Source organism: Apiospora hydei (genome assembly GCF_038363865.1).
Source record: "Apiospora hydei strain CBS 114990 chromosome Unknown utg000004l_segment0_segment0, whole genome shotgun sequence".
Lineage (NCBI taxonomy): Eukaryota > Fungi > Ascomycota > Sordariomycetes > Amphisphaeriales > Apiosporaceae > Apiospora > Apiospora hydei.
Window position 1 is genome coordinate 4,949,234 of NW_027117363.1, and position 27,519 is coordinate 4,976,752.

The window sequence follows — 27,519 nt, forward strand, 5'->3', positions numbered from 1 at the left end:
CCCAAGTCATAAGGCTTTCATTGCAAGTCACTCTATGGCTATGTATGACTCTTGTAGAATACGCTGTAACACTGATGAAGCCCTCCAGATTTGCCTGATGTCAATGGTAAATCCGACTGTCCAGAATATTTATGTTGCTCGCTCTTGTTTGGTGTCTGCTCCCACACCAAAATCTTGACCACTTCATACACCATATAGTGATCCAGGCCTCTCAAACCCACCGTGAATATCGAGCAAATCACAAGAGAGCACATGTACTTCCGATGCACTATCTTTTCTGCTTTATCTTTTCCACCCCTCTCCCGCCCCTTTCTGTCCTGTGCCCCTGAAAGCCGGCGACATCAGGAACTGCCGCATCAAATCGGCAAGCAGCTACTCGCAGTTCTCTCCTCTCCTAAGGAGCCAACTACCGAGAATAATCCCACATTACCCACCAACCCAACCTCTTGGCGATGCCCAAGCAACGAGACCCTCCCTCCCCAAGCAAACCCGTCCCGTACTCCTGGTGGTTCCTCACCGGCGGCGTCGGCGTGCCCCCGCGAAGCCAAGCCGGCTTCCACCGCCTGGCCTCGGAGCGCAAAGCCGCCCACCGCGTCAAAGTGACAGCGGAACAGGAGCGAGACAAGGCGGGGAAGGCCCGGAAGGACGCCCTCGCCAAACTGGAACAGGAACACGGCCCCTCGGGGCTCGTCGGGAGAATGCTATGGCGTCTTCGGGGTGGCGGCGAGAGCGAGACCCAGAAAGAAGGGGAGAAGGAACGCGAGGGTGAGAACAAGGGTGCCCAACGAAGAAGGCAGCAACGGAAGCGGCTGGGCAGAAAAGAGCTCATGGAGAAATACGGCCCTGATTCGGGTGTCAAGGCAGGCAGGGCTACAAGGGCAATGGCCACATCTGGAAACGTATCTAGGCCCCAAGCTGATGCTCATGCTGTTGGCAGCGGTGACCAGGCGCCTGCGGACGACGTGGCGGCCAACGATACAGAGGCCGTGGACGCAGGTGCAGCAGCAGCAGACAGCAACACGCCTGAAGATGGTGTTGGCAATGAGAACACTGCAGAGTAATGCTAATGCACTGAGCAGCAACACAACGGGGAGATGGTGTCAATACTGAATCAGACAATAGTAAGAGTGGCCGAGGAGCACACCAGAGAACGAAAGGGGCAGGTTCGACACGAGCTGTGACAGGAGGGCAAGTAAGATCATGCAGTACGCCGAATTTTATTTGTCCATTCGTCCATAAACCGTATTCTAAGTCCAACAAGTAACATGAATGTACACATCACACATTCCCTTCCAAGCCCCCCATCCCCATGCAGCCGACTGCACCGATCCAGCTATCGTTGCTTAACTGTTACTCTCACGCAACTATAGCAAAGCCAACATAGTTGGACTGGCGACGACTTCTCCCACTTCGCGTGAAAGAGCCGAACCAGCAGCAAAACTGTGAACGATGCCCTGTAGACCAGATAGGTTATAGACAGGACCAAAACGGCTCCGTCGGGAAAATATGCTAATCAAAACAACAAAATCAAGGACGCCACCCTCCTTTGACTCCTAGACGCCCCTTTGCCGCATACGCCATGCATCATCAACAGATGGCAGAAAAAAAGGGGCCAAAGTACTAAGAATAACGGAGATGCACGCAAAACAACAACAGCCAGCCGCAGGCTGTCAAAAATCGAGAACCCCAAGAAGGCTCAGGATGCTGGGAGAAGACCACCACACCCGAGTCCAGAACAAGGGGGGTCGAGTATGTGTAGTGGTGTGTGAGAATCGTCGGTCTAGAGCATCATGCAAGGAATTATCGTGAGGACCATCCAAGGTCCAGGGGTATCCTGAGACATTACAGAACACTCGACATAAAAGTATCATCGCGGTGAAATAGGCTCGCGTAGGTGTAAAGCAAACACCCACACAAGTCTTAGGACGAGATCTCGTCCAAAGAAAGGCTCGTGTCGGTGATGCCGAAGATGGGGGCGTTCTTCTTGGCCCATTGACGCGTGAGCAGAGATGCTAGATCACTGTTAGAACGCGACAGGATAGAAGCAGTTAGGATTGGGTTCTCACCTTTCAAGAACTTCTTGCTAGCATATTTCTTGTAGAATGCCTCATGGATAACGGGCCGGGCAAGGTAGTCGACCATAAGTTCGAAGACGGGCTCAATCTCCTCCTCTGTGTAGCCAGCATAGTAAGACAGAGTTGGGTCCTGCACTAGGTTAGCCAAGTGAGCGGCGAAAGGGAAATGGGGGCTTATCAACTTACCCATTCACCTCGATCGAGTATCATGCGAGCCAGGAACATGGCAGCGGCAGCGACGTGGCTGGGCCTGTATGCCATGAAACGGTGATCGAGCAGGCTGATCTCCATCAGGTACTTCCCTATCGTCCGAGACTGGATGTCATAGTTGTCCGCCTTGGAGATACGACGCAGGAAGTTCATGGGATTCGGGTAGCTTAAATCATACTCGAGGGTTCCCAGGATGAACCGCTCAGCACTGAGGATCTCGGCCTCGGTGAAGCCATCATCGGCGACATGCACAAAGTTCTGAACGTGAGGGGAGAGAACCTCCTCGTACTTGGAGGCAATGAACATGGCGGTGATGCCAACCAGCTGCAGGCGGTCAAGCTGGACAACCTTGGCCGACAGGAAACGGTCAATGATGTTGACGGCCAGGAAAAGGGTTTCCGGCAGAAGGTGGAAGCGGGTGTGCACTTCAATCAACCAGTCGACAAGAATGCCTCGCGTCTTCCACTCAAGATCATCTTGGTGCTCCATGTACTCGGGGTTGGGCACGGACTTGACTTCCAGATCGCGCAGGTACTCGAAGATTTCTGTGGCATACTCGGCAGCCATCAAGGGATCATCCATATCCTCGCTGTCCAGGTTGGTGACACCAGGCGGGTAGATGTCCTTCTCGTCTGCGGGCTCGGGCTTGACATCGTCGACGACCTTGACAACCTTCTCGGGGACTTCTTCGACCTTGGCGAGTTTCGTCTGGGGCTTCGTCTGGTTCTCGGCATCTGGGTTGAAAGGCTTCTTGCGGGCCGGCTCCTCCTGGGCGACAACATCGGGCTTAACAGCTGTGCTGGAAAGAACCTTCCTCTTCTGCGTGGTGTTGGCGGCATTGGCACTGCCGACACCGCTTCCGGTTCGGGCCTTGGGGGCGGCCTCTTTGGTAGCTACGGGAGCTCGGGCTGCGGCAGCGCGAGTGGTCTTCTTCACACCGACAGGGTAGCTAGCCTTGGAGACGAGACCTGCCGTCTTGGTGGCAGCGGGCTTCTTGCCCTCGACAACCTCGCTCTTGCCCGCGTTGGTGACATCTCCCAGAGCACTTCGTTTCGTTCGAGTAGTGGTGGGGTTGGCGTTTACTGCTGACTTCTTGGATTGCAGAGGCTTAGTAGTGACTTCGACTTCGAGTGCGGCGGCCTTAGCACGCGTCATGCGCGCCGGAGCACCGTTCTCGTCATTCTCGTTCAAGACGCCGCGTTGCCTCGTCGTACGTCCCTTTGCACGTAAATCAGTCAGTGAGATTCGTAGACGCGACTTTTTGTTTCGTGTTTCAAGAGGTATGGCTTTTTGAGACACGCGTAGCTGGACGTGTATTTTTCGCGAGGGTTTCTACTTACAACGGCAGGCATATTGCTGATTGAAGAACACTGTAACGGAGGTTCAATTCGATCTCAAGGTTGTACTGGAACAAATCAGGTCAGCTGGGGAGGCTTGGGAGGTGGTTGTTGTCAAGGTAGTGTGGGTGTGCGTGTGTGCTGTTATAGAGAGCTAGGGAGAAAAGATGTGGGGCGACTGCTAAGGAGCGCCTTCAACACGCCGGGCATGATGCAACACGTGCCCGACGCGATGCAAGAGCAGCAGCAGAAGAGGGCAGGACGGGACAGCTGGGCTGGAGAGGCATTGGCTCTCTTGGCGAGGAGGAGAGACGGACTTAGATATTATTTTCGAGGCCTCGAGGGTGGAGAGGTTGCGTGATATCAACACAAGCCCTTGGTGAACTGAAGGGCAGCGTGACCTGTCAGCTACTACTAAAGAGTGAACCGGATTGGGCTGAGCTGGGCGCGGTTGCGTTGCTGTGGGAGGCGGTAAGGCAATCCGAGCAATGGGTCTAGAGGATGAAGGTTTTGTTGGAGGGTCCGGGAGTGGGAGGAGGGAGGAGTCGTTGGGTGGAATGAATGGAAGAGAAGAGGTAGAGAGGTGTAGATGAGGTTCTAATGTTTACAAGAACCGGGACGGACAAGGTGTGGTTTTGAGAGAGAGAGAGGGCAATGTTTAGCTTGTCAGACAAGCAAGACGCAAAAGAAAGCGTGCACCGAGTGGAGCGGGCGTGCAAAAAAGATACGGGGGTACCTACTTCTTTCTCTTTTTTTGACGTGAGCGTGTCTGGTGGTGTCTGGCGTCTGGTGTCTGCCCACAGTGTGTCTGTGTCCGTGTCTGCTGCGTGAAGAAGCGGGTGCAGGTCCTGGTGCAGGTCCTGGTGCGGGTTTGCAGTCTGATCCCGGGCGCGGAGCGTGTGAGGGCGAGCGGTTACGCGGGTGCGCCTGCAACTTGGTCGGTGCCAAGCGTTGGAGACGTGCTTATGCTAGGCACAAAAAGTAGCTGCTAGCCCACTAGCGACTAGCCCAGCGCGTCTTCTGGGCTGGTGGAGTTAGGTCACGACGACGTAGACCCAGCAGAGACGTAGCAGCGAGGAGGAAAAAAAAAAAAAAAAAAAAAAGCGTGTCCAGCTGGCACACGGATCAGGATCAGGTTTGGATGCTGTGCGTGCTGTGGCTGGGAAACTCGATATCCAATCTGTGAATGTGAATATTCGATGCTTTCCGTCGGTTCGTCGCCGCTGCAGCTGGAGGGCCCAAGGGAGGAGGAGGTAGAAGCCGACTAGAACGACAGAACAGGTCTGTACTTTAAGATTGGAATGCGCTTGACTCTAATTTCAGGTTGTCTAAAGAACCGACAGGACTGGAGCATGGACCGGGAGGGAGGAGGTGTCACAATTTGGGAGGTATACATTTATGGACGGATTGCAACAGGCCTATTTATACACACATTATTATTATTATACACCTTCCATAGCCCAGCGAGGATCGCTGGATATCTGGGGGAAGGACGGATAGAGGAAGAGGAAGAGGAGCCGGATACACGATGCGGTTAGAATACGACGACACGATACGCCAGACAGGACCTGAACAACAACAAAGTCCCGTCGAGCTACGTAACCGTGGTCCAGCGGGCGACCGATGTCGACTGCCACCCTTGGCCTTTTCCCTGATTTATTTCCTGCTGTTCCGTCGTTTCGACTGACGCGCTCCCCCAATTGTCGCAGGTCCCGCCCGGTTCTCCCTAGAAACCAGCGATGCGAGTCCCACTTCTCGCATTTTTGTCAATAGCAACAGCGGAGCAACGCCGGGCCTGGGCACCCCTGTCGCCTTCGGGCGCTCCACCCGTTTGGACGCGTCTGCGGCTTCCCGCGTTGGGATCTGAGAAGTGTGGCTTGTCCCAGTCCGGGAGTGCCTGTGGCGTATATACCGCGTTTGCTAATTAATTCCCGGTAGCTTGAACCGCCCTAAATTTAAAGGTGGTGGTGGTGGTAGTAGTACCTACCGTCAATCAATAGGTAGGTGGTAGGGTAGGTACCTCCCGCGGTGTACTCCCGTCAATAAGCTTTTTTCAATCCATCAGTCAGTCAAGTTGAGTGCAGGGCAGCAGTCGGTCGGTCGGTCGGGCTGAGGGAGGGGCCCATCAATTGATCACTGATCAATTCAATTGCCCGGGGCAGGAACAACCTAAGCTCCACGAGCTATCGATCCAATTGATGCGACCCTAGGGACCAGGGAAAATTACACGAGCGGCTTCAGTTCCTATGCGCCGATCAAGTATAGCGAAGGGTGACACGGAGCTTGCAGCGGCCCAACAACAATCTTTTAGATATACTCTGTTCGCCTAGGTGGCAGCTGTTGGCTGGCGTGCCATGATGTTGCAACCCAGGCTGTTCGCCAAAAAGCGCCTCGCTCGCTGTTGGCGAGCTGCCAATGGTCGCCGAGCGCCGCATTCCTCCGCCGCTATTCCGCCCAGATCCAGACCGGCGTTGAGCCTGTCACCACCTCCGTCCCCAGCCCGAGCAGCTTCGCCTCCGACAGACCTCAGTATTCGCAGGACCGCCAATCCACCGTCATCTTGCGGACCTACAAGCCCCGGACCCCTGGTGTGCGGCATCTCAAGCGGCCCATCAACGACCACTTATGGAAAGGACGGCCGTTCCTCCCATTGACCTTCCCCAAGAAGGGAATGGGCAAGGGTGGTAGGAACTGCCATGGCCGCATCACTGTGAGACATCGTGGAGGTGGTCACAAACGCAGGATACGTACCGTCGACTTTTCCCGCTGGGCCCCCGGGCCGCATATCGTCGAACGCATCGAGTACGACCCGAACCGCAGCGCCCACATTGCGCTTTTGACCGAAGAGCTCACCGGCGCCAAGTCATATATCATCGCACCGGACGGGACAAGGACCGGAGACGTTGTGCAGAGCTATCGATCTGGAATCCCCGAGGACCTCCTCGCTAGCATGGGTGGCATCATCGATCCCGGTATTTTGGCTGCCAAGACTGCCCATCGAGGCAACTGTCTTCCGCTGCATCTGATTCCCGTTGGTACACCGGTCTTCAACGTTGGCTCGCACCCGAAGGGCGGGGCCGTCTTCTGTAGAAGTGCCGGTACCTACGCCGTTGTGGACTCCAAAGAGGAAGAGACCACAGCAGACGGTGTGAAGGTGGTAACGGGCAAGTATGTCAACGTCCGGTTACAGAGTGGTGAAGTCAGAAAGTGCAGCAAAGACGCATGCGCCACTATCGGAGTGGCCAGCAACCCCCATCACCAGTACCGCCAACTTGGTAAGGCTGGAAGGAGTCGATGGTTGAACATAAGGCCTACAGTGCGTGGTGTGGCCATGAACAAGGGTATGTCTTCGTTCCACCGTTTTTTCCGTATGTCTTGTTGCTAATGGGATTTGCAGTTGACCATCCCCACGGTGGTGGCCGTGGTAAGTCGAAGGGTAACCGAAACCCCGTCAGTCCCTGGGGACGACTGGTACGTTGCCTTCTCAACATCGCCCAGATCCCTGTCATAGCTGACCCATACTTCAGGCCAAAGGTGGAAAAAAGACTCGCAGAACAAGCAATGTCAACAAATGGGTTGTTGTTCCCAGAGTACGCAACCACGGAAAGCGCAGAGACAAGAAGGGCAAGCAGGCATAGACACAGACTCGAAAGTCGCATCTCACTGTATATCCACCTGTACGAATCAGGACCCTCAATGTCTGGATGTAGACCTCTGTATAAAGAGCTGTACAATACAACAATCATCCAAGACACGTGATATGCTATGCCGCCATTATACCCTTGGTTGCCTCTTCTGCTGGTACCATGTGCCAGGTACAGCAAAGCGCAGGGCTTGTCCATGCGCCGAGCACGACATTGCTTGCATTTCTAGAACTGCTCAACATTCCATTTTACCTTATGAAGGCATCGAGGCCCTCTTGAAGCCTGGTTCATGAGGATATGTAGAAATGCCTAGGCCACTTGTGCTTCGTCTGGGGACATATGTAGATTCGCGTCAGCAGTAATAGGTTTCATGGCAGCACAAGGGGCGCGGAAGAGCCATAATGCAACAGGGGCCGGGCCAATACCTAGCGGCGGGTCTCAATAGTGAAATTGTTAATTTAAAAAGGAGGCAACGCAGCGACATATGTACACATAATGCCTATCGCCGTCGGTGGGCCCCTGTTGAAAGCAGAACGGGGAGCCTTAGGATTTCGATCCGGATATTGAAATCTGAGCAAACACGTTGTAATACGGCCCTGGAGCCTGTGGATTGCGAGTCACGTCAATAGTAGAACAAGGGTCCACGTCCAGCCTTATAGGTACGCATGGGACGACAGGATGAATAGGTGGCCCGGCAACGCCCCTCGAGAGAACACCCACAGGCCTCTAGATGATCATGACAGCTCCGCTGACAGTTTTTCCCATAAGGCCTCCTAATTCATTATCCTTTGATATTCACTTATGCAGTTCCGTTGTCCTGGGGGCCTGTCGTTCCTGAACGGGGGGTGCCTCTTTTTGTGGTCCCATCTCGGAGCGGTGGCCGGAGCGGTGGCTAAACCGATAGATATATGTCTTGCATCAGTCGGGCTGACACTTCATCAGCAACTACCACTTATAGCGTGCATGTTATTGCTACTGTTGTTGACGGTGCAGTGCCGGGCAGAAGGCGTCGGATGTTGATTCGGTGGTTCAGGCCTCACCGCCCCATAGCCCGACTTCTGGGAAAGTGGAGAGGCAGAAGCACGGGATTCTCGTCCTCACTGGGAGCGTGGCTGCTGCGTCGGGCGTATACGAGAAAAAGGATCATCTCTTTTGGCCCCCTCACCGGTGGCTGTTCTGTGTTAGAAGCATCGCTAAGCAACTCGAGCCGAAGTCTTCCTCGGTTGTACACCGCCGCCTTGACAGCTACATAGGCTAATCTTTGTAGGTCCGAAGTTGATCACGCCATCCGGGCGTTGTGCTCGCGGTGAGGAGCTCGTTCTCGGCCTTGGGTTCAACATCTCCGAATCGCCCTAGAAGTCGTCGCCCCCAGGCCAGCGTGAAGCCGTCGGCGGCGGGGACCCCGGCCCGGATGGCTCCCGGGTGGCGCCAGATGCCTTGATGCGGTCATTATAGATCTGCAGGCTGTAGTTCCTGCAGCGCTGTCTAGGGCCACGGGATCTAGTATACTGTAGCTATTGATGAACCCATTCATCTTGGAGGCGTGCCTTGGATGATCTATTGGATGCCTGCATGTAAAGACTTGGCGGTGTAGGTGACAGTAGCGGCTCAGATTAGGCAAGTAACGGCTTCGCCAGAGACTTGAAGGAAAACGATGGAACCCTCCTCTTTTCCTTTGCTGCTAACCATTCATTTACGTAGAGAGCAATGGGTTCGGTGTCTGTTCAGGGGTATCGTAGGTTGGTTTACTCCACGTGGCTATTATATACCCCTTGATGGCAAAAGCGCTGCTCCCACCATGTTATTCCGATACGGACGGTATGGGCCAGGGGCTATTCATTGCCAAGAGCTTAACGTTTAGTCCACAAGAAGACATATATAATGCCCTGCTAGACGAAAGATCCGTCAATCCTTTGCAGAAAGTATTGTACCAAAGCAGGCTTCCGCCATCAATAGGATAATAGGCTTTAGTGCGAAACGTCCAATCACGGAAAGACAAAGAAAGTTAATGAGAATCATGAATGGCGCTTTTTGTCTACCTGATGTTTCATACTACTGTCTACATACATGTGAGCCAGTGTCTCCGCCTATATCCGGTGGTCTGTGATGCGTATATAGCATCTACGACATGACAGGCTCGAGGGTGTTTCCACTAAATAGTTCAGTCAGTAACGCTGGGTTGAAAATCAAGGACAATGGGGGGTTTCTTACGCAGTAATAGTTGCCCAACCGATCAGACGCCAATGCTTCTCGATACGCCGAGAAAGCGCGATCTTCTCCCCGAGGTTTGTGCATGCAGGCGAGGTCAGAGACAGCTTCGCGGCATCCTGCTTGATAGCAGCAACCTTCGCACCAGTCGATGTTGAGCCAATGTTGACCATGAGAACCTCGTTCTTGGCCAGCTTGGCAACCTTGGCCTGCTTGCCATCCGCCGTCCGAACACCAAGCAGTCTCTTGAGCAGGTAGAAGTTGACCTCGATCTCGCTGTAAATGGCAGGAAGACGGCCCTTGAGACCCAGAACGAAACCGACAAGACGATCGGCTCTGCACAGGGTAGGGTCGATCCTTGTACCAACACCGATCAAGCCACCGGGAACGGCGTACTTGAGGTCGTTGAACTCGGAGTTGAGCGAGACGATTCGGCTCACAATGGGCTTGCACTGCAGGTTACCCTTGTCATCTCGCGTGACAATACCGGGGCGAATCTCGATTTCATCTCCCAGCTTCAATACACCATGGAGAATACTTCCACCAGCAACTCCTCCCTTCAAGTCCTCAATCTCGGCACCAGGCTTGTTGACATCGAAAGATCGAATAACCATCATGTGGGGGTCCTGAGTAAAGTCTCTGGGGGGGACAGGGATGGTGTTGACAATGGCCTCGTTGATAGCATCAATGTTGAACTTCAGCTGAGCGGAAATGGGGATGATGGGGGACTTGGCAGCAGGCGTGCCTCGGACGAACTTCAGGATGGACTGGTAGTGCTGGAGAGCGGCCTCTTCCCGCATCAGATCGACCTTGTTCTGAAGGATGATGATCTTATCGAGCTTCATGATCTCGATGGCGGCCAAATGCTCCGAGGTTTGAGGCTGGGGTACAGATTCGTTACCAGCGATCAGCAGCAGAGCGGCGTCCATGACGGCGGCACCCGACAACATAGTGCTCATGAGAATATCGTGACCAGGGCAATCGACGAAGGAGACATGGCGCAACAGCCGGTAGGTACCGCTGCATCCCTCGCGCTCGCACGGCGGGTCAACCTCCTTCTCGCTCTTGTAGCTTCTGAAGCACGTAGGCCGCGGGCACTCTTGGTTGTCGCACTTGTAGATCTTGGCGTTGGCATAACCCAACTTGATGGTAATGTTTCGGATCAGCTCGTTCTTGAAGCGAACGGTCTGGACGCCAGAGATGGCCTTGACGACTGTGGACTTTCCGTGGGCGACGTGGCCGATGGTACCAATGTTGATGGTTGCTTGGCGTGCGATAATTTCAGGTGTGAGGGGCGTTAACGAGTTGACATCGAGATCTTTCGGATCGGTCTGGGGAGGCAGCTCGGGTCTCTGAACAGGCGCGGGCGCAACCACGGGGGTCTTCTTCATGGCCGACTTGAGGGGCTGCTCTTCCTGCTGCTCCTCGGCAGCTCCCTCAGCTCCTCCCTCGTGGATGGACTCGTTGTCCGAGCCAGAGTCGGACTCGGCTACATCGTTGCCGAATTTGTCGCTGGTAGTCGCCATGATTGCGGTGCGATAAGTTGCGACAGGTAAGTGAGGTGGTGGTGGAGGCAACTTTACTGGCCGAGCTTGGGTCGGATTTGAGGTGGTGGGATGGAGGTCTTGATTTTCTTCAAATTTAGTGTGCATCTACAATCATGGATTGGCGCTCGTAGTAACGATGACTCAAGTGAACCGAGGGGCATTACCCCACTATGGGTGATGGGGCTTAGGCAGCTCAAGCCACAAGACCAAGCCACTGATTATTCAAGTACCCAAGATATTTGCTCAGGACAGTGAATTAGCTCTCAGGACTTGGTGTCCTGGAGGATTGAGTTGACAATGCCACCCATACTTATACATAACAAAAGGTCTTTATATCAACAGGCTCATTGACCGAGTCCATAATGACTTTGTTCGTCGAACAACTGTGCAACTCATGGGTGCCATGTGTGTGAACTGCAAGCACAAGTCTGAACAATAAATACCATGGGTCAGGACTTGAGGTTCCCCGGATCAATGGTGGAAAACATGACGCGATGATTGCCAGGACTAGAGATCCTGTGCCGTATTTCACGCCAGCCTCAAGCGAAAGAGGTGCCTTGGGCATGTGAAGCTCTTATAATACTACTTGCTAATCCAAAGCAGTCGCTTGGCATTCATCGACCAGAATAATGTCAGACAACTGCCGTTCATTTCGCTCTGACGTAGAAGTAGAGTCGATCGCCATGTTCGCCTTCTGGTCACAGCAACCAAAGCCTGTCGGGCCGGCTCTTGGCACCTACCGCATGTTCAACACGGTTCTGCCCTGAGGTAAATCAATAGAGATTTAACCGAGATTCAACAAAGATGCCTAAATTTGGCCAGAAACACCCGCTAGCACTGTTTGGTGGTAGCTGGATGGCGAAACCGTAAGTGACGATGACAAGAGATAAATATATCCCATGTCTCCTTATTCCGGCAGGATATCTCGAAAGCGACGAGCACATGGTCGCAATGATGGTTGCTGAAGGCTGACATTGATGAAGACGTTTCCCAAGGTCAACTCACGATTCTAGATGGGCTCCAAATGGCTAGATGGGGAGGGGATGGGCCGAAGGAGGGGGATGGCTGTAGCTAAAAATAAAACAACCTTGGAAATTTATCCCAGCTCTTGGCACAGACCAGAAAGAGCTCTCTCTGCCGACTGAACAATCGAGGAATGCCTCCAATTCGATTGTCAATGTCACCCACCATGGGGACGGCAAAGGATCGATTCCCTTTTCGCTCATGACCTCCCCGAGAGTCTGGACGGACTCACCCGGCTATAGTGGATTTTCCAATGAGGACGGAGGGTGGTTTTCTAGTGCTTATGTGGTGCGCAAATTTGGCCTACAAAGTGCACCACTCTGTGAATGGCGTCGCGTCTTGGGGTTGCAACAAGCTGCCTGCTGTACTTTCGCTTCGCAAAAATAGCTGGGAGGCAGCTTACAAGCAGCAGCAGCGATAGTATGCACGCACACTGCTACGTCAGGGTTCAATGTTGATATGGATATGGATGCTTACGGATCAGGCCATACTGAGCACCTTCACGGGCAAGTTCTCATCTCATGGATATGATGCATCAATATTGAAGCTCGGATCCTAGTTCAAGCGATAGAGCCAAACTTACGATATCGGTCATTGCCTGTTGACTGATATCTTGTTTGCACAGCCAGTTGGTTCGGGCTTCATCTCTCTCTCATAGCACCCTAGGTACAGAGATGAGAGGAGGAGGAAACGAAACGGAGTTCAAGGCGAACCTTAGCCAACACACCACACGCCCAAGGTTGGCGCACCCCTGCCTGCCTACCTGCCGTACCTGCTTGCTTCATGTTCAATTGCCTGGCGCTCGTTGCTCGTTTGCTCAGCTTACCGCCCATGTTTTCGACCCCATGCAACAAGGACAGGCGGCAATCACATGACTCTGGCCTCTGATTGGCCACGGGGCTCGAGTCTCCGCAGGGGTCTTGGAGCTCCCCGACCTATCATGCCTGCCGATCCGCGACAGGGGTTGGTCGAGGCGCTCCCAGCCCTGCTCTGGTTGGTTCGTTGCATCCAACCGCACACCCAACCATATGCGAATACCTCGCTTTTCTCGCTTTTCTCGCTTTTCTCGTCCTTTGCACTAGTTTTGGCAGATTGACCACGCCAGAGTCCCAGACTGCCAGAAACCCCCCCCGAATGGCCATCGCTTTTGATTCGCGCTTGGCATGCTCGACTGCTGTTGACTGCAATGACTGACCAGGGCGCCAATGCGAGTCAGAGAGAAAAAATCGTACCGCCCAAACGGAATTGCACCCACTGCCAGCTCCCGGGGGGCGAGTGTACCCTCCACGCCTGCTTCAATATGCTGCTAGGTTGGTATAGGAGGTAGATTTCGGTAAGCCGGCGGGCGAGTAGCATGCAGTGTTCAGTAGTACTTTGCAGCCGAACGTTGCTTCTTATTAACAGTCGTCCACGTATACCCATCCATCCATAGCGATGGACAAGGTGCCCCTCATCTCTGGCCTCTCTAATATACCCAGCCTTTTCCCATCTTACCGGCCAACGACTGTGACTCCCGCTTCTGTTCTCGAGTTCACACCATACCTGCTCGTCCCCTTCTTCTCCCATCGTCTTCCGCAGTCTGTGACAACGAGAATTATAGCAACCGCCTCACAGTTTGATCCGAGGTTTCGCGATCTAACGAACGAACGAACGAACGAACGGGGCAAGCAGCACGGCGCCACTCCGTCACCCTGTGGGCGTCTATTTGGACGTATCGCCCACTCAGAAATTGGAGCGTCGTTCTAGCCGCCCTATCAGAACCCGTCACCGGCTTCCCATCAGGCCTGTTCCTTGTGAGCAATCTCATTGACTCTTGCATGGCATGACCTCCACAGCTAACGGGCCCATGCAGCGGCAGCTTAAGATAGGCTGGGTGGCACATACACCAGACCGGCGTCTACACAAAATCGCCTCTGGCCCCAAGTGCTCAGCCCGGGGAAATCTTCCTTCTCTCGACAGCTGGTCTCTCCATTCGTAACCTTCACCCAAGTTGCTTCAGCCGTATCTTGAACACTTGCATATCAGTCTCCTTTCTTAGCCGCATATATACACTGCCTGGTTGTCGGTTGTATAGATCATCACTTTCTTTCATCTCATCCTCACTATATCACACACCACAAAATGAGTTCCTCCGATGATAGGAGGCGGCCCGCCGTCCAACACTATACCCCTTCTCGAACTTCCTCCCAGGGCTCTTCGTCATCAGGATCATCACTAAAGCAGCTACGGACACCGAGGTTCGCGGAGGCCACCTCTATCCATTCGCCCGTTGACGGAAGGGGACCCTTCGTAGACCCACCAGAGGCTACACATGCGCAACCGGCAGACGTGGGCTTCGGTTACATTGGCGAAAACCCTGCGACAAAAGAGTCGACGGCCACTGTACCCATGACTCCCTTGAAGAGCGCCATGAAAGTCCCCGGGACGCCAGCCAGGAGGTTCGACAACCCCTTGAGCCCGACCTTCAGGGAAGAAGAGATCCTCGGCAAGCGTGAGCAGGACACGGAGAAGGAGCAAGCAAAGGATCTTGTTAGTTTGGTCGCCATTGAAACTATACAGTCAAACAGACGTGCTAACTCGATTGCAGGCCATCAAGACGAGAGTGAGGTTCGCCAAGTTTGCGCTTCGTGGCGTCAACTTCAGCTGCAGTCTCATCATTCTTTCCATGCTCACGTCCTCATTTGCCATCTTCAACGCGACCAAGGCACTGCCGGCTCAGAACGGTCTCCCGCCATGGGCAGAGAACACGAATTCCTGGCCTCAGAAGGTCGTACTGGCCGCAGCTTGCCTGAACTTGTTTATCTGCGTTCTCATCTTCATCGGCTACTGCCGGGGTGGTCACCATCGAGCCGAGAAGGTCGGCGTCTACTACACCCTGTTCGCGGTTGGCTGGTTCATCTTCAACATGATCATCTGGGCCATCGCTGCTGGCGTTCTACAATTCACGAGGAATAACAGCGGCAACAAGGATATGTGGGGATGGGCTTGCGTCCAGAATCACCGATCCGAAGTCTTCTCGGACAAGGTCGACTACGCGCTCGTATGCAGACTTCAGGTAAGCCAGTTATCAATCTACAATATCGAATACGTGGCTGGACGCTGACACTAACTTTCTAACCAGAACTGGACCTTGATCTGCATCATCATTGAGGTCGTTATCGAAGTCATCAGCATCTCCCTCTACAGCGTCATCTTCTACCGATACTACACCAAGCGCCGCCTGGCGAAGTCGATGGACATGCGTGACCGGGCTCGCTCCGATTTGTACCTTGCGCAGCTGCGATCCCAGTCGGCTCCCAACACCCCTGGCTTTGGACCCAAGTCTCCGGCCTTCTCCCAGTATGCACTGTCGCCGCGGTTCCCGCCTTCGGCCTACAAGTCTATGGGCGAGATTTCGGAGCAGCCACAGCCGAGCTTCGCACCGGCCAACAACATGGCCGAGCCGTCGTCGTCTTTTGCCCAGGCTGCCTCACCGCAGAGCGAGAGCAAGCCATTCAGCCTGCAAGCACCGCCCAAGAAGGCACCGAGTGCGACGCCGAGAATGGGCACAGGGGCGCTCCGCACCTCCGATACGCCTACGGCACCAGTACAGAACTTTGACTTCACAGCACCGGGCGAGCAGCAGTACGACTCTGTACCGATCCCGGGGGCGTACGCGGACGCAGCCAACAGGCCGATCTACCGATAAGCGCCAGGCACGGCAGGTTGAACGGCGGAAAGGGGGAGTTGATGATTAATGATGATTGGGAACTCGAAGAAAAAAAAACTAAGAGTACATCCCTCTTATTTCAGCTGAGCTGATGGAGTCTGTATATGTTTTGGATGGGTGGTCAGCTTTGCTTAACTTGGGAACAACAACGGCGTTCTATATGGGATGATACCTGGGCGGGGGAATGATGGACATTTTGGCGGTCTGCCACCCCTGGACACTTCTTTTACTATCGCTACGACATTTGCCTGCGCAACGCTTTATGTGCGCCGAGGCCCGTCAACTTTTCATATACAATGTAATTACACACCTCTGTACAATCAAAGAGAAAGCCAGAAGAAACATTACATAGCAAATTGCAGCCTCATATGAGGAGTATACCAAAGACTCGAGCATTATCTCTTGGAACTGGATGTTTTATGGGTGTACTTGCTTGCTGTGAATGAATACCAACCCCCAAAAAACCTCAAGCAAGAAACTATGCTGGATTACCTATAGCTAAAAGAAAAAAGAAAGAGTATAGTATAAATGCATGGCCGAAGAACAACACATCAAATCATTTGATCATGGTTCGATCTATTGATCTTTGACGCTGGCCAACTCGAGGGTTCGCATGTTGGCGTTGGCGACAGCTGGCCTCGATGCTCTAACGGGGTAATAACGATTGACCCACCCCCAACTGGGCCAAGTTTAGGGTGCCCTTGTCTCGATTGAGTCAAGAGCCAAGAGCCAAGGGCCAAAAGTGCAGGAGGAAAGCCAGTGGGCAAAAAGCAGGCGCGTCACTAACAGACAGAAACCAAGGAGAGAGCAAGCAGGCAAGCAAGCAAGACACTCATTCCTTGCCTTTTTGCCTTGCAACACACCAACACTCTTTTTTTTTATCCCACCACACCACCCCTCTTCAAGAAGGAACCAATGGCAAGCACCGCAGCGACAATGCAGCGTCTTCTCTGGCGGCAAGCGGCCACCAGGGCCTCTTCCCGGTTCTGCGCTTCGTCGGCCTCCGCTTCCACTCGGTCCTTTGTCTCGTCGTCCTCTGCGTCGCGCGTCTCCAGAGCTGCCGCTACCAAAGCGACTACCCCTATTTCTTCCCCGACCTACCCATCTTCTGCCCGCAGAGCCTACAGCTCCCAACCGCCCCCGCCCCCGAACCAGACTGTCAAGTTCTGGCCTTTCCTCATCATCATCGCTGGTGGTTTTGCCGGTTACGTATTCCTAGTTAAGCGCAGAGTTGGTAAGTGGCTACTGTATCCCACGTGTCTTCGTTACAGAAGATTAGTTCGTCCTGGATACCTGCACAGAGATCACAGAGATCACAGAGATCCACGAGGTTGTCTACCAGGAGCGCTACGTACCACAATCCGAAGCAAACTTGTGGCCTCAGTTACTCACTGATGGAGTACCTCCTGGTTCCCTCCTGGTTCCCTCTCGGTCTCCCTCTCCCTCTCCTTGTCCTCCCCGTCTCCGTATTACGTCGGGGAGATCGGCGGCAACCAAGCTAATCTAAATCTTGGGTAAAGCCACAGACATGCCTGCCACCGACGCATCCAAGACGGCCGCCGGCCGCATCGGCGCCCCCGCCAAATCCACACCCACCTTCAACCCCGATGACGTGACGGTCGTCTTCGTCCTGGGCGGCCCCGGCGCCGGCAAGGGCACGCAGTGCGCCCACCTGGTCAAGGACTACGGCTTCACGCACCTGTCGGCCGGCGACCTGCTGCGCGCCGAGCAGGACCGCGCGGGCAGCGAGTTCGGCGAGATGATCAAGGACTACATCAAGAACGGCCTCATCGTGCCCATGGAGGTGACGGTGCAGCTGCTCGAGAACGCCATGACGGCGACCGTCGACCCCTCGGGCAAGGGCGAGATCGCCGGCAAGAAGGGCAAGTTCCTCATCGACGGCTTCCCCGCAAGATGGACCAGGCCGTCAAGTTTGAGGAGTCCGTCTGCCCCGCCAAGGCCGTCCTCTTCTACGACTGCCCCGAGGCCGAGATGGAGCGCCGCCTGCTCGACCGCGGCAAGACCAGCGGCCGCGCCGACGACAACGCCGAGAGCATCCGCAAGCGCTTCCGCACCTTTGTCGAGACCTCCATGCCCGTCGTCGACGCCTTCGAGAAGCAGGGCAAGGTCATCAAGATTGACGGCACCGCCAAGCCCGAGGACGTCCACAAGACCACCCAGCAGCGCATCGAAGCCAAGCTCGGCCGCGAGTTCTAAACCCATCAATAGACTTGTCTACTCGTGGTCTGTTATACAGCCAGACACCAACCACATACAATCTACATTTAGATACCTAATAGATAGCCCCGCCCCCGCAGCATGCGGTCCCGGTGGCGACGACGAGGAAAGAATTGTACGACTGGATTGGGAAGAGTTGCGGAAGCTTGGTTTGTTGGCTATAGAGAAAACATATAATCAGAGGGCCTGCTTGCGTGGGAGAGCGAGCGCAACGGCAGACCCGCCTCCTTTTCTTTTGGACTTGTAACATAAATCGTACACTACATCGACAGACAGACACTAAGCAGAGTCGGAATAGATACCGACTCTCACTTTTTCCTTATCCCTTTATATATGTATTCACTGTTCAATATAAGTTAACTTTACTACAAACAGTCAAGTCATGAAGGTTGGCGAGCTGCTCAAAAAATAGGGGGGCTCAGAGTAGTATCATATTTGCATTTGTAGTGGTCTATCCCCTATGGAAAGACTCTTCTACCATTTTTGACAGGCAGCGTGGCTTGCTTAAGCTGCTCGCCGTCTTCTCCCTCGGGTACTGCTTTCATCGTCTACCATGTGGCACGAAGAAAGACCCTCGTACTGTGGCCTACACTCCATGCCTCCTCCCCATGCTAAGCGAATGGGGAGGGATATCAGCTTCTACTCCAAACGGATTAAAATCGCATTCCCACTTGGGCAGCCTCTTTCTCAATATGCCGAGAATAGACGGGGAACTCTTCTTCGCACAATCATCACGATGTATCGCCGTCGCCTCCCCATACCAGAAAATAGTCAAATGCCAATGCCGTTTCATCTTTCGTATCATGACAACATAACAATGAACCCAGACGCCAAGTCTAGACCACGAAAAATCACCATGCCATCCCTATGGGTTCCCCTTTTTTGGTTGCAGAAGCGTAGAAAAAGCGAGAGGGACTATATTGTAGGACACATCTAATCCTCATCATCTCCTCGGGGCTTGGGCGGGGGCGATCACTGCGGTCGCGGTCACCACCTCGTCGTCGGTCGCCGCCTCTCCGGTTACCGCCATCCTCGAATCCGGCGCCGGTGAGCTTGCGCTCGAGCTCCTCCATCTCACGCTTGCGCGCGGCTTCGGCGTTGGCCTGCTCTTTCCTCAGCGCAGCAGCAACGGCGGCGATGGTTCGGCGCCAGCCGTCGACTCTGTCGCCAAGCTCACGCCATTGCTTCTCGCCGAAGACGCGGTAGACGGTACGGTGGACCAGGAAGACCTGCTCGCGCTGCGACAGCTTACCCTCAACGAGGCCAGCACGAATCACGTCGATGGCCCACAGCTCGATCTCGTTCTCGGGGATTTGCAGAGCCTTGGTGATGAGCTTGTAAGGGATCTCACGAGACGGCTGCGACGCGGCGAGCGAGGCAAATGTGAGGAGGCGGATCTTGCGGTGCAGCAGATCGGCGTCCAGGTGCTCCTTCTCGATGAAGTCGTCGTGCTCCTCGTTGAAGTCGTTGTAGTCCTCCAGATCCTTCTCGGCGAAGATCTCGAGGAGCTCGAAGTAGACAGCGTGGGAGTCTGCCAAGGCCTGGACGGCCGGGAGGCTCATCAAGTCTGAGAAATCGTAGTGAGTAGGAGAAAGGAGGGCTGCCTTCAGAGCGCGCAGAGCCAGGCGCTGGGCGTCTTCGCTTGAAACCTCGTCCTTCTCGAATGTGTTGATAGCCTTGACGATGAAGTCGTATGACGTGCTGTAGGTAGAAATGATCAGTATAACAAATCCCTAGCACGGTGTTCATGTATGGAATTAGAATGTCGCTTACTGCTCATCGCCGGCGTCGGATGCGACCTCGGAAATCTCCTCGTACAGCTTTCGCTGCGCCTCCTCGTCAATCTCCCACTGCTCAACCCAGGAGTCGAGCGTGCGCAGGTGCTTCTTGAGGTTGTCGAACATGGAGTACTGCTTGACAAAGCGGACGATTGAGGAGAAGATGTGGAACCGAATCTCGTTATCGGGCTTGACCATGTTGAAGATGTTGGTAAGAGCGCCGAGGGCCAGGGCGGGGCCGTTCTGGGGAGAAGAAGTAATGGGCTTCAGGAGGTTGTCGCAGACGCGGGGCAGCAGCTTGTCGGCGTTCTTGGACTGCATGACGAGGTAGACAAGCAGGTTGTAGGCGGCCGTGAACTCCTTCTCGGGGACCTGGTTCAGAGCAGAGGAGGCGAGGATGATCTTCTTAAGAATCTCGTCCTGCTGGTCCTTCTCGATCAGGGGCTTGACCTCGTCGCCGATGCGCACGTAGTCGGCCATCTCCTGGGCCAGCTCGTTGAAGGTGCCATCGACGAAGACGAGCTGCGGCTGGACCGAAGTCGAAGCCATGTTGTCGGGTTGCAGGTGGGAAGGTAGAATTTGGTCGATCCACAGGTAGGTTGAGAGGTTGAGTAAGGATCTTTTGGATGCGGATGGAGACTGACACAGTGCTCTTGTCGGGGACCAATAGCTTCGAGTACGCTATCGACTTCGCAATTATGTTCTTCAATGGCGGCCTGGCGGAGCCGATGATATTTCGGGAAGGCGTCAATCTTCTTGCACCAGCAATTTTGGGGATTTTTTTCGTGGGATGATTTATCTAGCCGAGCGTTGCGCCTACCGGGGACATGCACCTAGCCCGTCCTGCCCCTCCTTTCACCGGCTTCCCCTCTTTTATGGGTTTGTCTCCATGTCCAACCAATCGCGCCGGCTTTTTGGTGCCCCACTCTTCACAGATTCTACCGATGCTTTAATCAGGAACAAGAGGGACGGACATGCATTAATCCAGTCTTGATTGGAGAAGCCAGCATAAGGATCAATCCCAGTCAGGAAACAGGATCTTGGATATGGCTTCGTTCTTTGAACGTTTGCTCTTCCCACTTGCCCAAGTTGGTACCTAACAGCCTGCCCAGAATCAACGAAAGCCTCTACCCGTCATTCTCCGCCGTGACAGAACGCGGGGATGCTAGCTCCAGCGGGAAATGAAGATGACTTTCGGCTAGTATCACAATGTATTTCTGTCTCGATCCAATTGCAGTCACGTTGCTATTGGGCGCAGAACCAATGAAAATATTACCAACATCATTCTCATTAACTTGGACATCCAAGTGCCACTATGTCCACACGACAGGTCCCATTTCCCGATATGGAAGGAGGAGTTGCGTCCTGCCGAATTGAGTCGATTGCAACCAGCAGTTCGCTGCCAACAGATTGTAAGCTGGAGAGGGAGCGTTCGTTCCGGGAGGAGTTCCATCCATTACATCATTTGTACGAGTAGGTTCGCTTGTCCTGCGGAACTACACCCCGAGCCGACCGCAAAGCAGATTGATTGAGGATGAGTATATGTACCGTAGTGAGTCCTCCGTACCATACACAGCAGGTTGCCAGGCGGTGTTTGGACATAAGAAAACATGGGCTCCCTACAGCATCTTCATCTGTATAGCTCTGCAAGGCAACCACTGCTGAAAGAGCATACACATGTTGGAGGCGAACCACCATCTCTGCCTGCGAAGCAAGTTCATACCCATCCCCGTAAATCGAACGGCGATGAGAATGCAAGTGTTTACTTCATAGGCACTGCGACAACAGTTATAGAGTGGCAAGGCACTCGTATCCTCACAGATCCGAACTTCCTCCATGCGGGAGACCACGTCCATCTCGGCCCCGGTGTCTCGGCAGAACGGTTAACCAACCCGGCCCTCGATTTGCATGAGCTCCCGGCTCTTGACTGCATCCTGCTCTCCCACTACCACGAGGATCATTTTGACCGGAAGGTCGAGGCGTCGCTCAATAGACTCTTCCCCATCATCACAACACCGCATGCCAAAAAATGCTTGACCTCTTTGAAAGACGAACCTTTTGGGCGCGTTACAGAACTGGACTTCTTCGAGAGCGTGATGCTTCACACCGGCAATGAGCCAACCCCTGGCACTGACGGAAAGTCTGCCATCCGGGTGACTGGGATGCCTGGGAAACACGTACCGCCAGGCGCGCTGGCCGCTGCCAATGAGTTATTACAGGCAGTGCCACCCGTCAATGGCTGGCTCGTCGAGCTTGGTTACGCCCACGACACGGCCACGGGGGCGGATCCCGAGGCGATCAAGACTGGCTACCGGATCTACATCTCCGGGGACACGCTCTTCGTGGACGAGCTCAAAGAGATCAAGCAAAGACTCCAGGACGATAAAATCGACTTGATGCTCATCCACCTGGGCGGAACGACCATCCCGGGACCCAAGATGCCTCTGGTCATGGTGACCATGGACGCGGAGCAGGGGCTGAAGTTGATGCATCTGATGGACCCGGAGGTGACCATCCCGATTCACTATGACGACTACTCGGTCTTCTTGTCGCCTCTTTCGGAGTTCAAAGACAAGGTAGACGAAGAAGGATGGCATGATCGCGTCGTTTACCTGGATAGAGGTGAGCAGTACAAATTCAAGGTTCGGGCTGCTGAGGGAGCATAGGAGGAATCTGATCGGGGAGGATTCTGCTATTTGAAGTTGGCCCAGCGGCCTGGGCTCGCAAGGCATGTGTAACTTGGGCAGCCAAGAGGATGCTAGGCCTTGGCGAGAAACTTGACATCTTGGTTGGCATCGGGATGCATGCGGGTAGCCGTTTTAATGCCTTCATATTGGTTACCGACATGTAACCTGGAACAAGCTGTCTGCCGGGTGCTAAATATTATATCTCATCTCATTCTGCTTCAAGCCATGACCAAGCAATAAGCATGCGCCTGCCGAAAGGTCTTGAATGAAGAGGAAAGAGCCACTTACCCAAATATAATACCTACATGTAGGCAGGCAGGCGAAGAGCTGCAAGTCATTTCCCCGAAACTAGCTTAAACTTCGCCGGAAAGGATGTGCGACGTATAGGCTGATAAGGTTGCCCATGGTCCGACTAGACCCAGACATCAGGAAGTTATTTAATTAGGTATGCAGCACGGACCTTGTCTTTCTAATATACAGCAATTAAATTAACGCTAAGGTTAAAACCAGGGATAAATAATTACGGCCGCCACCCTCCTTTTTTCTCTTTTAATTAATGCTCTACTTTACTCATTTATTTTTAAATAAAAGTCTCTTTTTAAAGGCTTGGGCCCCGACGCGCGCGCAATCACCATCACCGCCGGCATCGCGTGCACTCTGTCCAAGTTTCCATTTCCGGTCCGCGTTTATATCCTCCGTTCCGTTCCTGTTCTGGGCGTCGTTGAATGCCGTGACTGGTGACTGTACCGTCTACCCGATATAGTTGCAGCTCGGCCTGGAGTTGCGCTTGGGCATCCCAACAGTAAAAGCGTAGCGCAGCTCGGTGCACGTTCGTTTATGTTATAATACTACCAGCAAAGCAGCAACCAGGATCCAGCCGCATCCCTTGATTCGAGCTGGTCTACTTTTCCATCCGCCAATGGACCAGGACAAGATGGAGGGAGTGGTCTCTACTTCAGCTCCGGAGGCCCCCATGCATGACGCACCGCTGCTCAGTCCATCTCCAGTGCAGCACCAAGAATCTCACAGCACTTTCGCGACAGTTCCTAATGGGGCCGCTAGGAGAGATGGCCCTGCTTTCGTCACGGGCGAGCCCGATGCAGTAATTACCGGAGCGGCAACACCACAGCCGCCGAGTGCCCAGCCGCAGCCTCCGTCTGCATCATCGGCATCGTCGGCATCGGCGCTGGCACCGTCCAAACTCTTCACGCCGGCCTCCACCCCCGGTGTGACCCCTGGTCCTCCGTCAGCATCTCTGCCGCCCCGGACATCGCCATTGGCCACGCAGCCTCCGCCGGCGCAATATGATCGCCGGACTTCCATGCCCCAAGGAGGCAAAGTGCCCATAGTCGAGCCTCCCGGGGTAGGCCTTCGGCGAGCTGCCAGCCAAAACCCCAATGCCTTCCAGTCGCCGGGTCGTGATCATGGCCGAGAGAATCCCAAGTTCAACGACGATCTCTCCAGACTTACACACGCCGTGCAGCAATCCGTGCCCGAGGCAGTGCGGCGAGTCACCCGGGACAATTGGGAGAAGATATTGCTGGGGACAGGATTTCACCAGGCCTTCATTGTAAGTGCCCAAGACGTCTTACCCGTCATTCGTTTGTTGTTTCTTTTTCTCCTTCAACTGCACCGTCTCAGCCGCCGACCAACCTACCGTATGATCGGGAGACGACCCGATGCATTCAACGTCAAGATCCGAACCTTCCAAAAGCCCTCCTATTTCGATAGATCACACCACATCCGAAAACACCATTCACCTTCCGTCCGGTGTTCCATCCCCCTTCCGTCTGGTGTTCCAACTGATGCTTGACGCCTCATCGTTACCTACCATTTCCATTTTTTCTTTCTTTCTTACTGTGACCAGCTGCGGTTGTTGGTTGTGACTTCCATTCTATCAGTGTCTTGCATTCACCACTGCGTCCACCCGCCACTTCATCAAGCATTCGTTCCTCTCGCGCAACCCCCCAAATTTGTTGTGACACGAGAAACAAAAACGTTGGGGCTTTCTGCTCGCCACGCATATGACTGACTTGACTTGAGATGAACGCAATAATTCATCACGCAAACGGTGATATTCTTTGTCGTGGCATCAGAGAATTTGGTCGCAAGATGGTGTCCGAGTCCCACGACGCCATCATTGCCCATTTCGGGCCGGCCGATCTTGACTCGGTCGCTGATGCCATCCTGGACAAGGCGAGCGATGCATTCCTCGACAAGGCTTTGGAACGCCGTCTAGCTACTATCGATGCTCGCTCACTCATCGACGCCCTGGCCCGTGCCGAGCGACTGGGGTACGAGAGCAACGATGTGAATGGGGATAACGGGACAACGGCATCACCGCCGGTGCAAACACCTACAATACAGGGCAACCATTCGTACCAGTTCCAGCAGCAAGCACAGCAACAAATGCCACACCAAGAGTTTGCCAGGTCCTCGCCCACCTCACTGATGCCTCCGGCGCCGCCTCCAAAACAGCAAAGCAGTCTGCAATGTCCACTGTGCTGGCGGAAATTTGCAGCCGCACCTCCCTACGAATTTGTAAGTACCTACCCACTGCCATGGCATCCTCTGATGAACTTCTCTAACTTGTCAATAGCATGTCAAAAAGCAGCTATGTACCAAAACCCTCCTAACTCGGACGGATTTCCCTTCAACTGCTCCGAATGCGGTGCCGGTTTCGTGACAGCAGTTGGGCAGAAATCGGTAAGTTAGAGCAGCCAACATCCTTCTATCCGAATCCTGACTGACATGGCTTCTAGCATTACCTGAACCGTGTCTGTGGCGCACACGGCTTTGCTCCAGCTACACCAAAAGCCCCCCTGCTCCAGCTAGCTCTCCCGCAGTACAAGTGGCCACCCCGATGTACGTACAGCAGCCTGCATCGCAAATGCAGCAGCAAAGCCCGTATAGCCAACGAGCTCAGCCGCAACCGCCTTGGTCCACTCCCGTCCCAAAGCAGAACTCCGCAACCCCAGGCGCCTCAGCTCCGCCTTCATCCTCGGGCGCGGTTGCTACTGATCCTTACGCTCATCTGAACCCCGACACACGCGCGAGACTTGACCAGGATCTTCTGGCAGCGGAAGCGACATATGCCCCCCCGCTTCAAGGAGGCTGAACTGATAGCCGATCCCGATGAAAGAAAATTGAAGCTGGAAGGACTTCAGAACAGCTTCTCCACAAAGCAGTCGATTATCAGGAAGAAGTATGGCGTCCGGCTTCGACAGAGACGCACAAAAGAGGAGATAGAGGCGGAGCGCATCCGGCTAACCGGCCATACTGGCACTCCCGGAGGCAAGAGACAACGTGTTGATGACGGGCTTGGGGACACGCCTTCTTATGTGCCATCGCAACAAATCCCTCAACTACCGGCTACCCCTTCCGTGAACAACCCGGCATTTACTCCAACGAAACATCTGTCAGTAACAGACATGAACTCGTCGGGCCTTGGGGGCTCCAGCGCTACGGCGGCGACTGCCGACCCGACTACCAATGTGCAGCAATCTCACCAAGCCTCGCCAAATCCACCACCTCGTAACAGTCTAGCTGCATACCAGCGGAACGGCTACCGTGTAGACAGACACGTTTCCCGCTCGGTCCCTCAGTCTCCCGTCCACTCTCCCGTCCAGGCTTCTCCTGCGCAGGCTTCTCCAGCTCCAGCTAACAACCCCAACGCAATGGCCGAGGCAGCGGCTGATGCACCAGCACGGGGCCCATCTTTTACTGCTATCAGAAGCGGCTCAGCTGCAGCCCCTCTAGTTCTCGATGATGACGACCCTTCGTCTGACAGCGATTCGGATGGGGATGGTGAGATTCCGGCCAAGCTTCCCCGGGTAGCAGGCCCAACGGGCCCTCAAGGGGCTGGGTTGGCTAATTTCCTCTTCCGTGTGGATAAATAAACTCGCCACACACTACTACGGATTTTTCGACAATCAGGTAGAGCTGGGATTGGTTGTTGACCCCTGTGATTGCACGAGATTGAACGATCTGGCATGGTTCTTCAGAGACTCGGTGGTGTTCGTTCTGTTATACCCTCATTCGCGTTACATTATCATCGCTCGGTTTGTCCACTCACAGATAAACCGCTCCTCGTGGATTGGTTTGCAACGTGGTTCACATAACGATGGCCCAGCGTGCTTTTCCCAACACTGCCCTGTTTGTTGCAAGGCCCCAAAATCAAGCCGGTATGGCATTGGCACACGGCTGAAGGGTACATGACTCTTCCAATCATTCTTGTTATTTTTTTGCCTGGGCGGTTTGGCCTTTTCATTCAAAAGGCTTTCAAGGTGGCAGGGAAAGAGCGAGGAAAGCGGGTTTTCTAAGGAGAGGAAGAGACAATGGTGATAGCACCCTTTATACCCACAGGCATCACCTGCCTGATCTCACATTTTCTGCGTTGCGCTTTATCTTTCAAGAAGGGAGCTACAGCCGCCAGCTTTGGCCCATAGCCTCTCTATGTACTTATTTGTACGATATCCTCATCTTCTCTCGCGATGAGCAAGAATAGCCTTCGATAATGAAAGGCCTATAAGCAAAATGCCATGGGTTTCCTTACTTGAAGGCACCGTGACAGCTCCGTTATGTATGCATATCCGTCGAGTATTTTGGCAAATTTCTGGGGATGAGCTGTGATAAGCTGTAATGCAGCCGGCATAACAAATACCGCAAATGCGTCTCTTCCGGTTCGGCTAAATGGGGCCTTGATAATAACACAGGCTTAGCCGGGTCGCTGTGGTAAGCTGGCCCTGCTGCTTGAGGGCTTGGGCAAACTATCGAGTAGAGCTCGGCCGCTTGAAAACCCGAACCACGCATGGTGATGTATGGGACAGGCATATTGTGATGACGCACATTGGTTGGTTTCTGCGTGTTCTTGGTCGTACCTACAGTCTAGAGCATGATGTTGAGGACTACTGGTTCCTCGTCTGAATACTCCATGACAAAGTAAAATCCTGCATCTTTGTACGTGTCTTTTTCCCGAGTTGGTTGGGCGTATATACAACAAGAAGATAACCACGATCCATGCCCACCGCCACGGCTCTTGGGGAGGGTTATTAGAAGGAGAT

General features: G+C 54.0%; 9 protein-coding genes across 9 annotated transcripts; 6 read left to right on the top strand and 3 right to left on the bottom strand.

The window, feature by feature from the left end:
* Positions 1-452: 452 nt before the first annotated feature.
* PG997_004088 (uncharacterized protein) lies at positions 453-1,061 on the top strand (the record flags this gene model as incomplete). Its single annotated transcript, XM_066808403.1, has 1 exon — positions 453-1,061. The coding sequence occupies one exon, from the start codon at positions 453-455 to the stop codon at positions 1,059-1,061; it is 609 nt and encodes a 202-aa protein (XP_066672021.1).
* An 859-nt stretch (positions 1,062-1,920) lies between these two features.
* Positions 1,921-3,637, bottom strand: PG997_004089 (cyclin B; the record flags this gene model as incomplete). The annotated part of the gene is made up of 4 exons (XM_066808404.1): positions 1,921-2,012; positions 2,067-2,205; positions 2,262-3,503; positions 3,626-3,637. The coding sequence occupies 4 exons, from the start codon at positions 3,635-3,637 to the stop codon at positions 1,921-1,923; spliced, it is 1,485 nt and encodes a 494-aa protein (XP_066672022.1).
* A 1,513-nt stretch (positions 3,638-5,150) lies between these two features.
* Positions 5,151-7,260, top strand: PG997_004090 (mitochondrial 54S ribosomal protein uL2m; the record flags this gene model as incomplete). Its single annotated transcript, XM_066808405.1, has 4 exons — positions 5,151-5,220; positions 5,953-6,963; positions 7,020-7,093; positions 7,150-7,260. The coding sequence occupies 4 exons, from the start codon at positions 5,151-5,153 to the stop codon at positions 7,258-7,260; spliced, it is 1,266 nt and encodes a 421-aa protein (XP_066672023.1).
* A 2,127-nt stretch (positions 7,261-9,387) lies between these two features.
* Positions 9,388-11,000, bottom strand: PG997_004091 (uncharacterized protein; the record flags this gene model as incomplete). Its single annotated transcript, XM_066808406.1, has 2 exons — positions 9,388-9,418; positions 9,478-11,000. 2 exons carry the CDS (start codon positions 10,998-11,000, stop codon positions 9,388-9,390), a joined length of 1,554 nt encoding a protein of 517 aa, XP_066672024.1.
* A 3,165-nt stretch (positions 11,001-14,165) lies between these two features.
* On the top strand, positions 14,166-15,732 carry PG997_004092 (uncharacterized protein; the record flags this gene model as incomplete). The annotated part of the gene is made up of 3 exons (XM_066808407.1): positions 14,166-14,573; positions 14,632-15,099; positions 15,166-15,732. The coding sequence occupies 3 exons, from the start codon at positions 14,166-14,168 to the stop codon at positions 15,730-15,732; spliced, it is 1,443 nt and encodes a 480-aa protein (XP_066672025.1).
* Positions 15,733-16,689: 957 nt separating this feature from the next.
* Positions 16,690-17,970, top strand: PG997_004093 (Uridylate kinase; the record flags this gene model as incomplete). Its single annotated transcript, XM_066808408.1, has 3 exons — positions 16,690-16,987; positions 17,280-17,596; positions 17,668-17,970. The coding sequence occupies 3 exons, from the start codon at positions 16,690-16,692 to the stop codon at positions 17,968-17,970; spliced, it is 918 nt and encodes a 305-aa protein (XP_066672026.1).
* A 954-nt stretch (positions 17,971-18,924) lies between these two features.
* On the bottom strand, positions 18,925-20,318 carry PG997_004094 (uncharacterized protein; the record flags this gene model as incomplete). Its single annotated transcript, XM_066808409.1, has 3 exons — positions 18,925-18,941; positions 18,968-19,692; positions 19,765-20,318. 3 exons carry the CDS (start codon positions 20,316-20,318, stop codon positions 18,925-18,927), a joined length of 1,296 nt encoding a protein of 431 aa, XP_066672027.1.
* Positions 20,319-21,379: 1,061 nt separating this feature from the next.
* Positions 21,380-22,435, top strand: PG997_004095 (beta-lactamase-like protein; the record flags this gene model as incomplete). Its single annotated transcript, XM_066808410.1, has 1 exon — positions 21,380-22,435. One exon carries the CDS (start codon positions 21,380-21,382, stop codon positions 22,433-22,435), a length of 1,056 nt encoding a protein of 351 aa, XP_066672028.1.
* An 877-nt stretch (positions 22,436-23,312) lies between these two features.
* Positions 23,313-26,355, top strand: PG997_004096 (uncharacterized protein; the record flags this gene model as incomplete). The annotated part of the gene is made up of 6 exons (XM_066808411.1): positions 23,313-24,026; positions 24,500-25,001; positions 25,056-25,162; positions 25,219-25,321; positions 25,370-25,466; positions 25,524-26,355. Coding segments are annotated over 6 exons (2,355 nt in total), but the record flags the coding sequence as incomplete, so codon positions are not given.
* Positions 26,356-27,519: the final 1,164 nt, after the last annotated feature.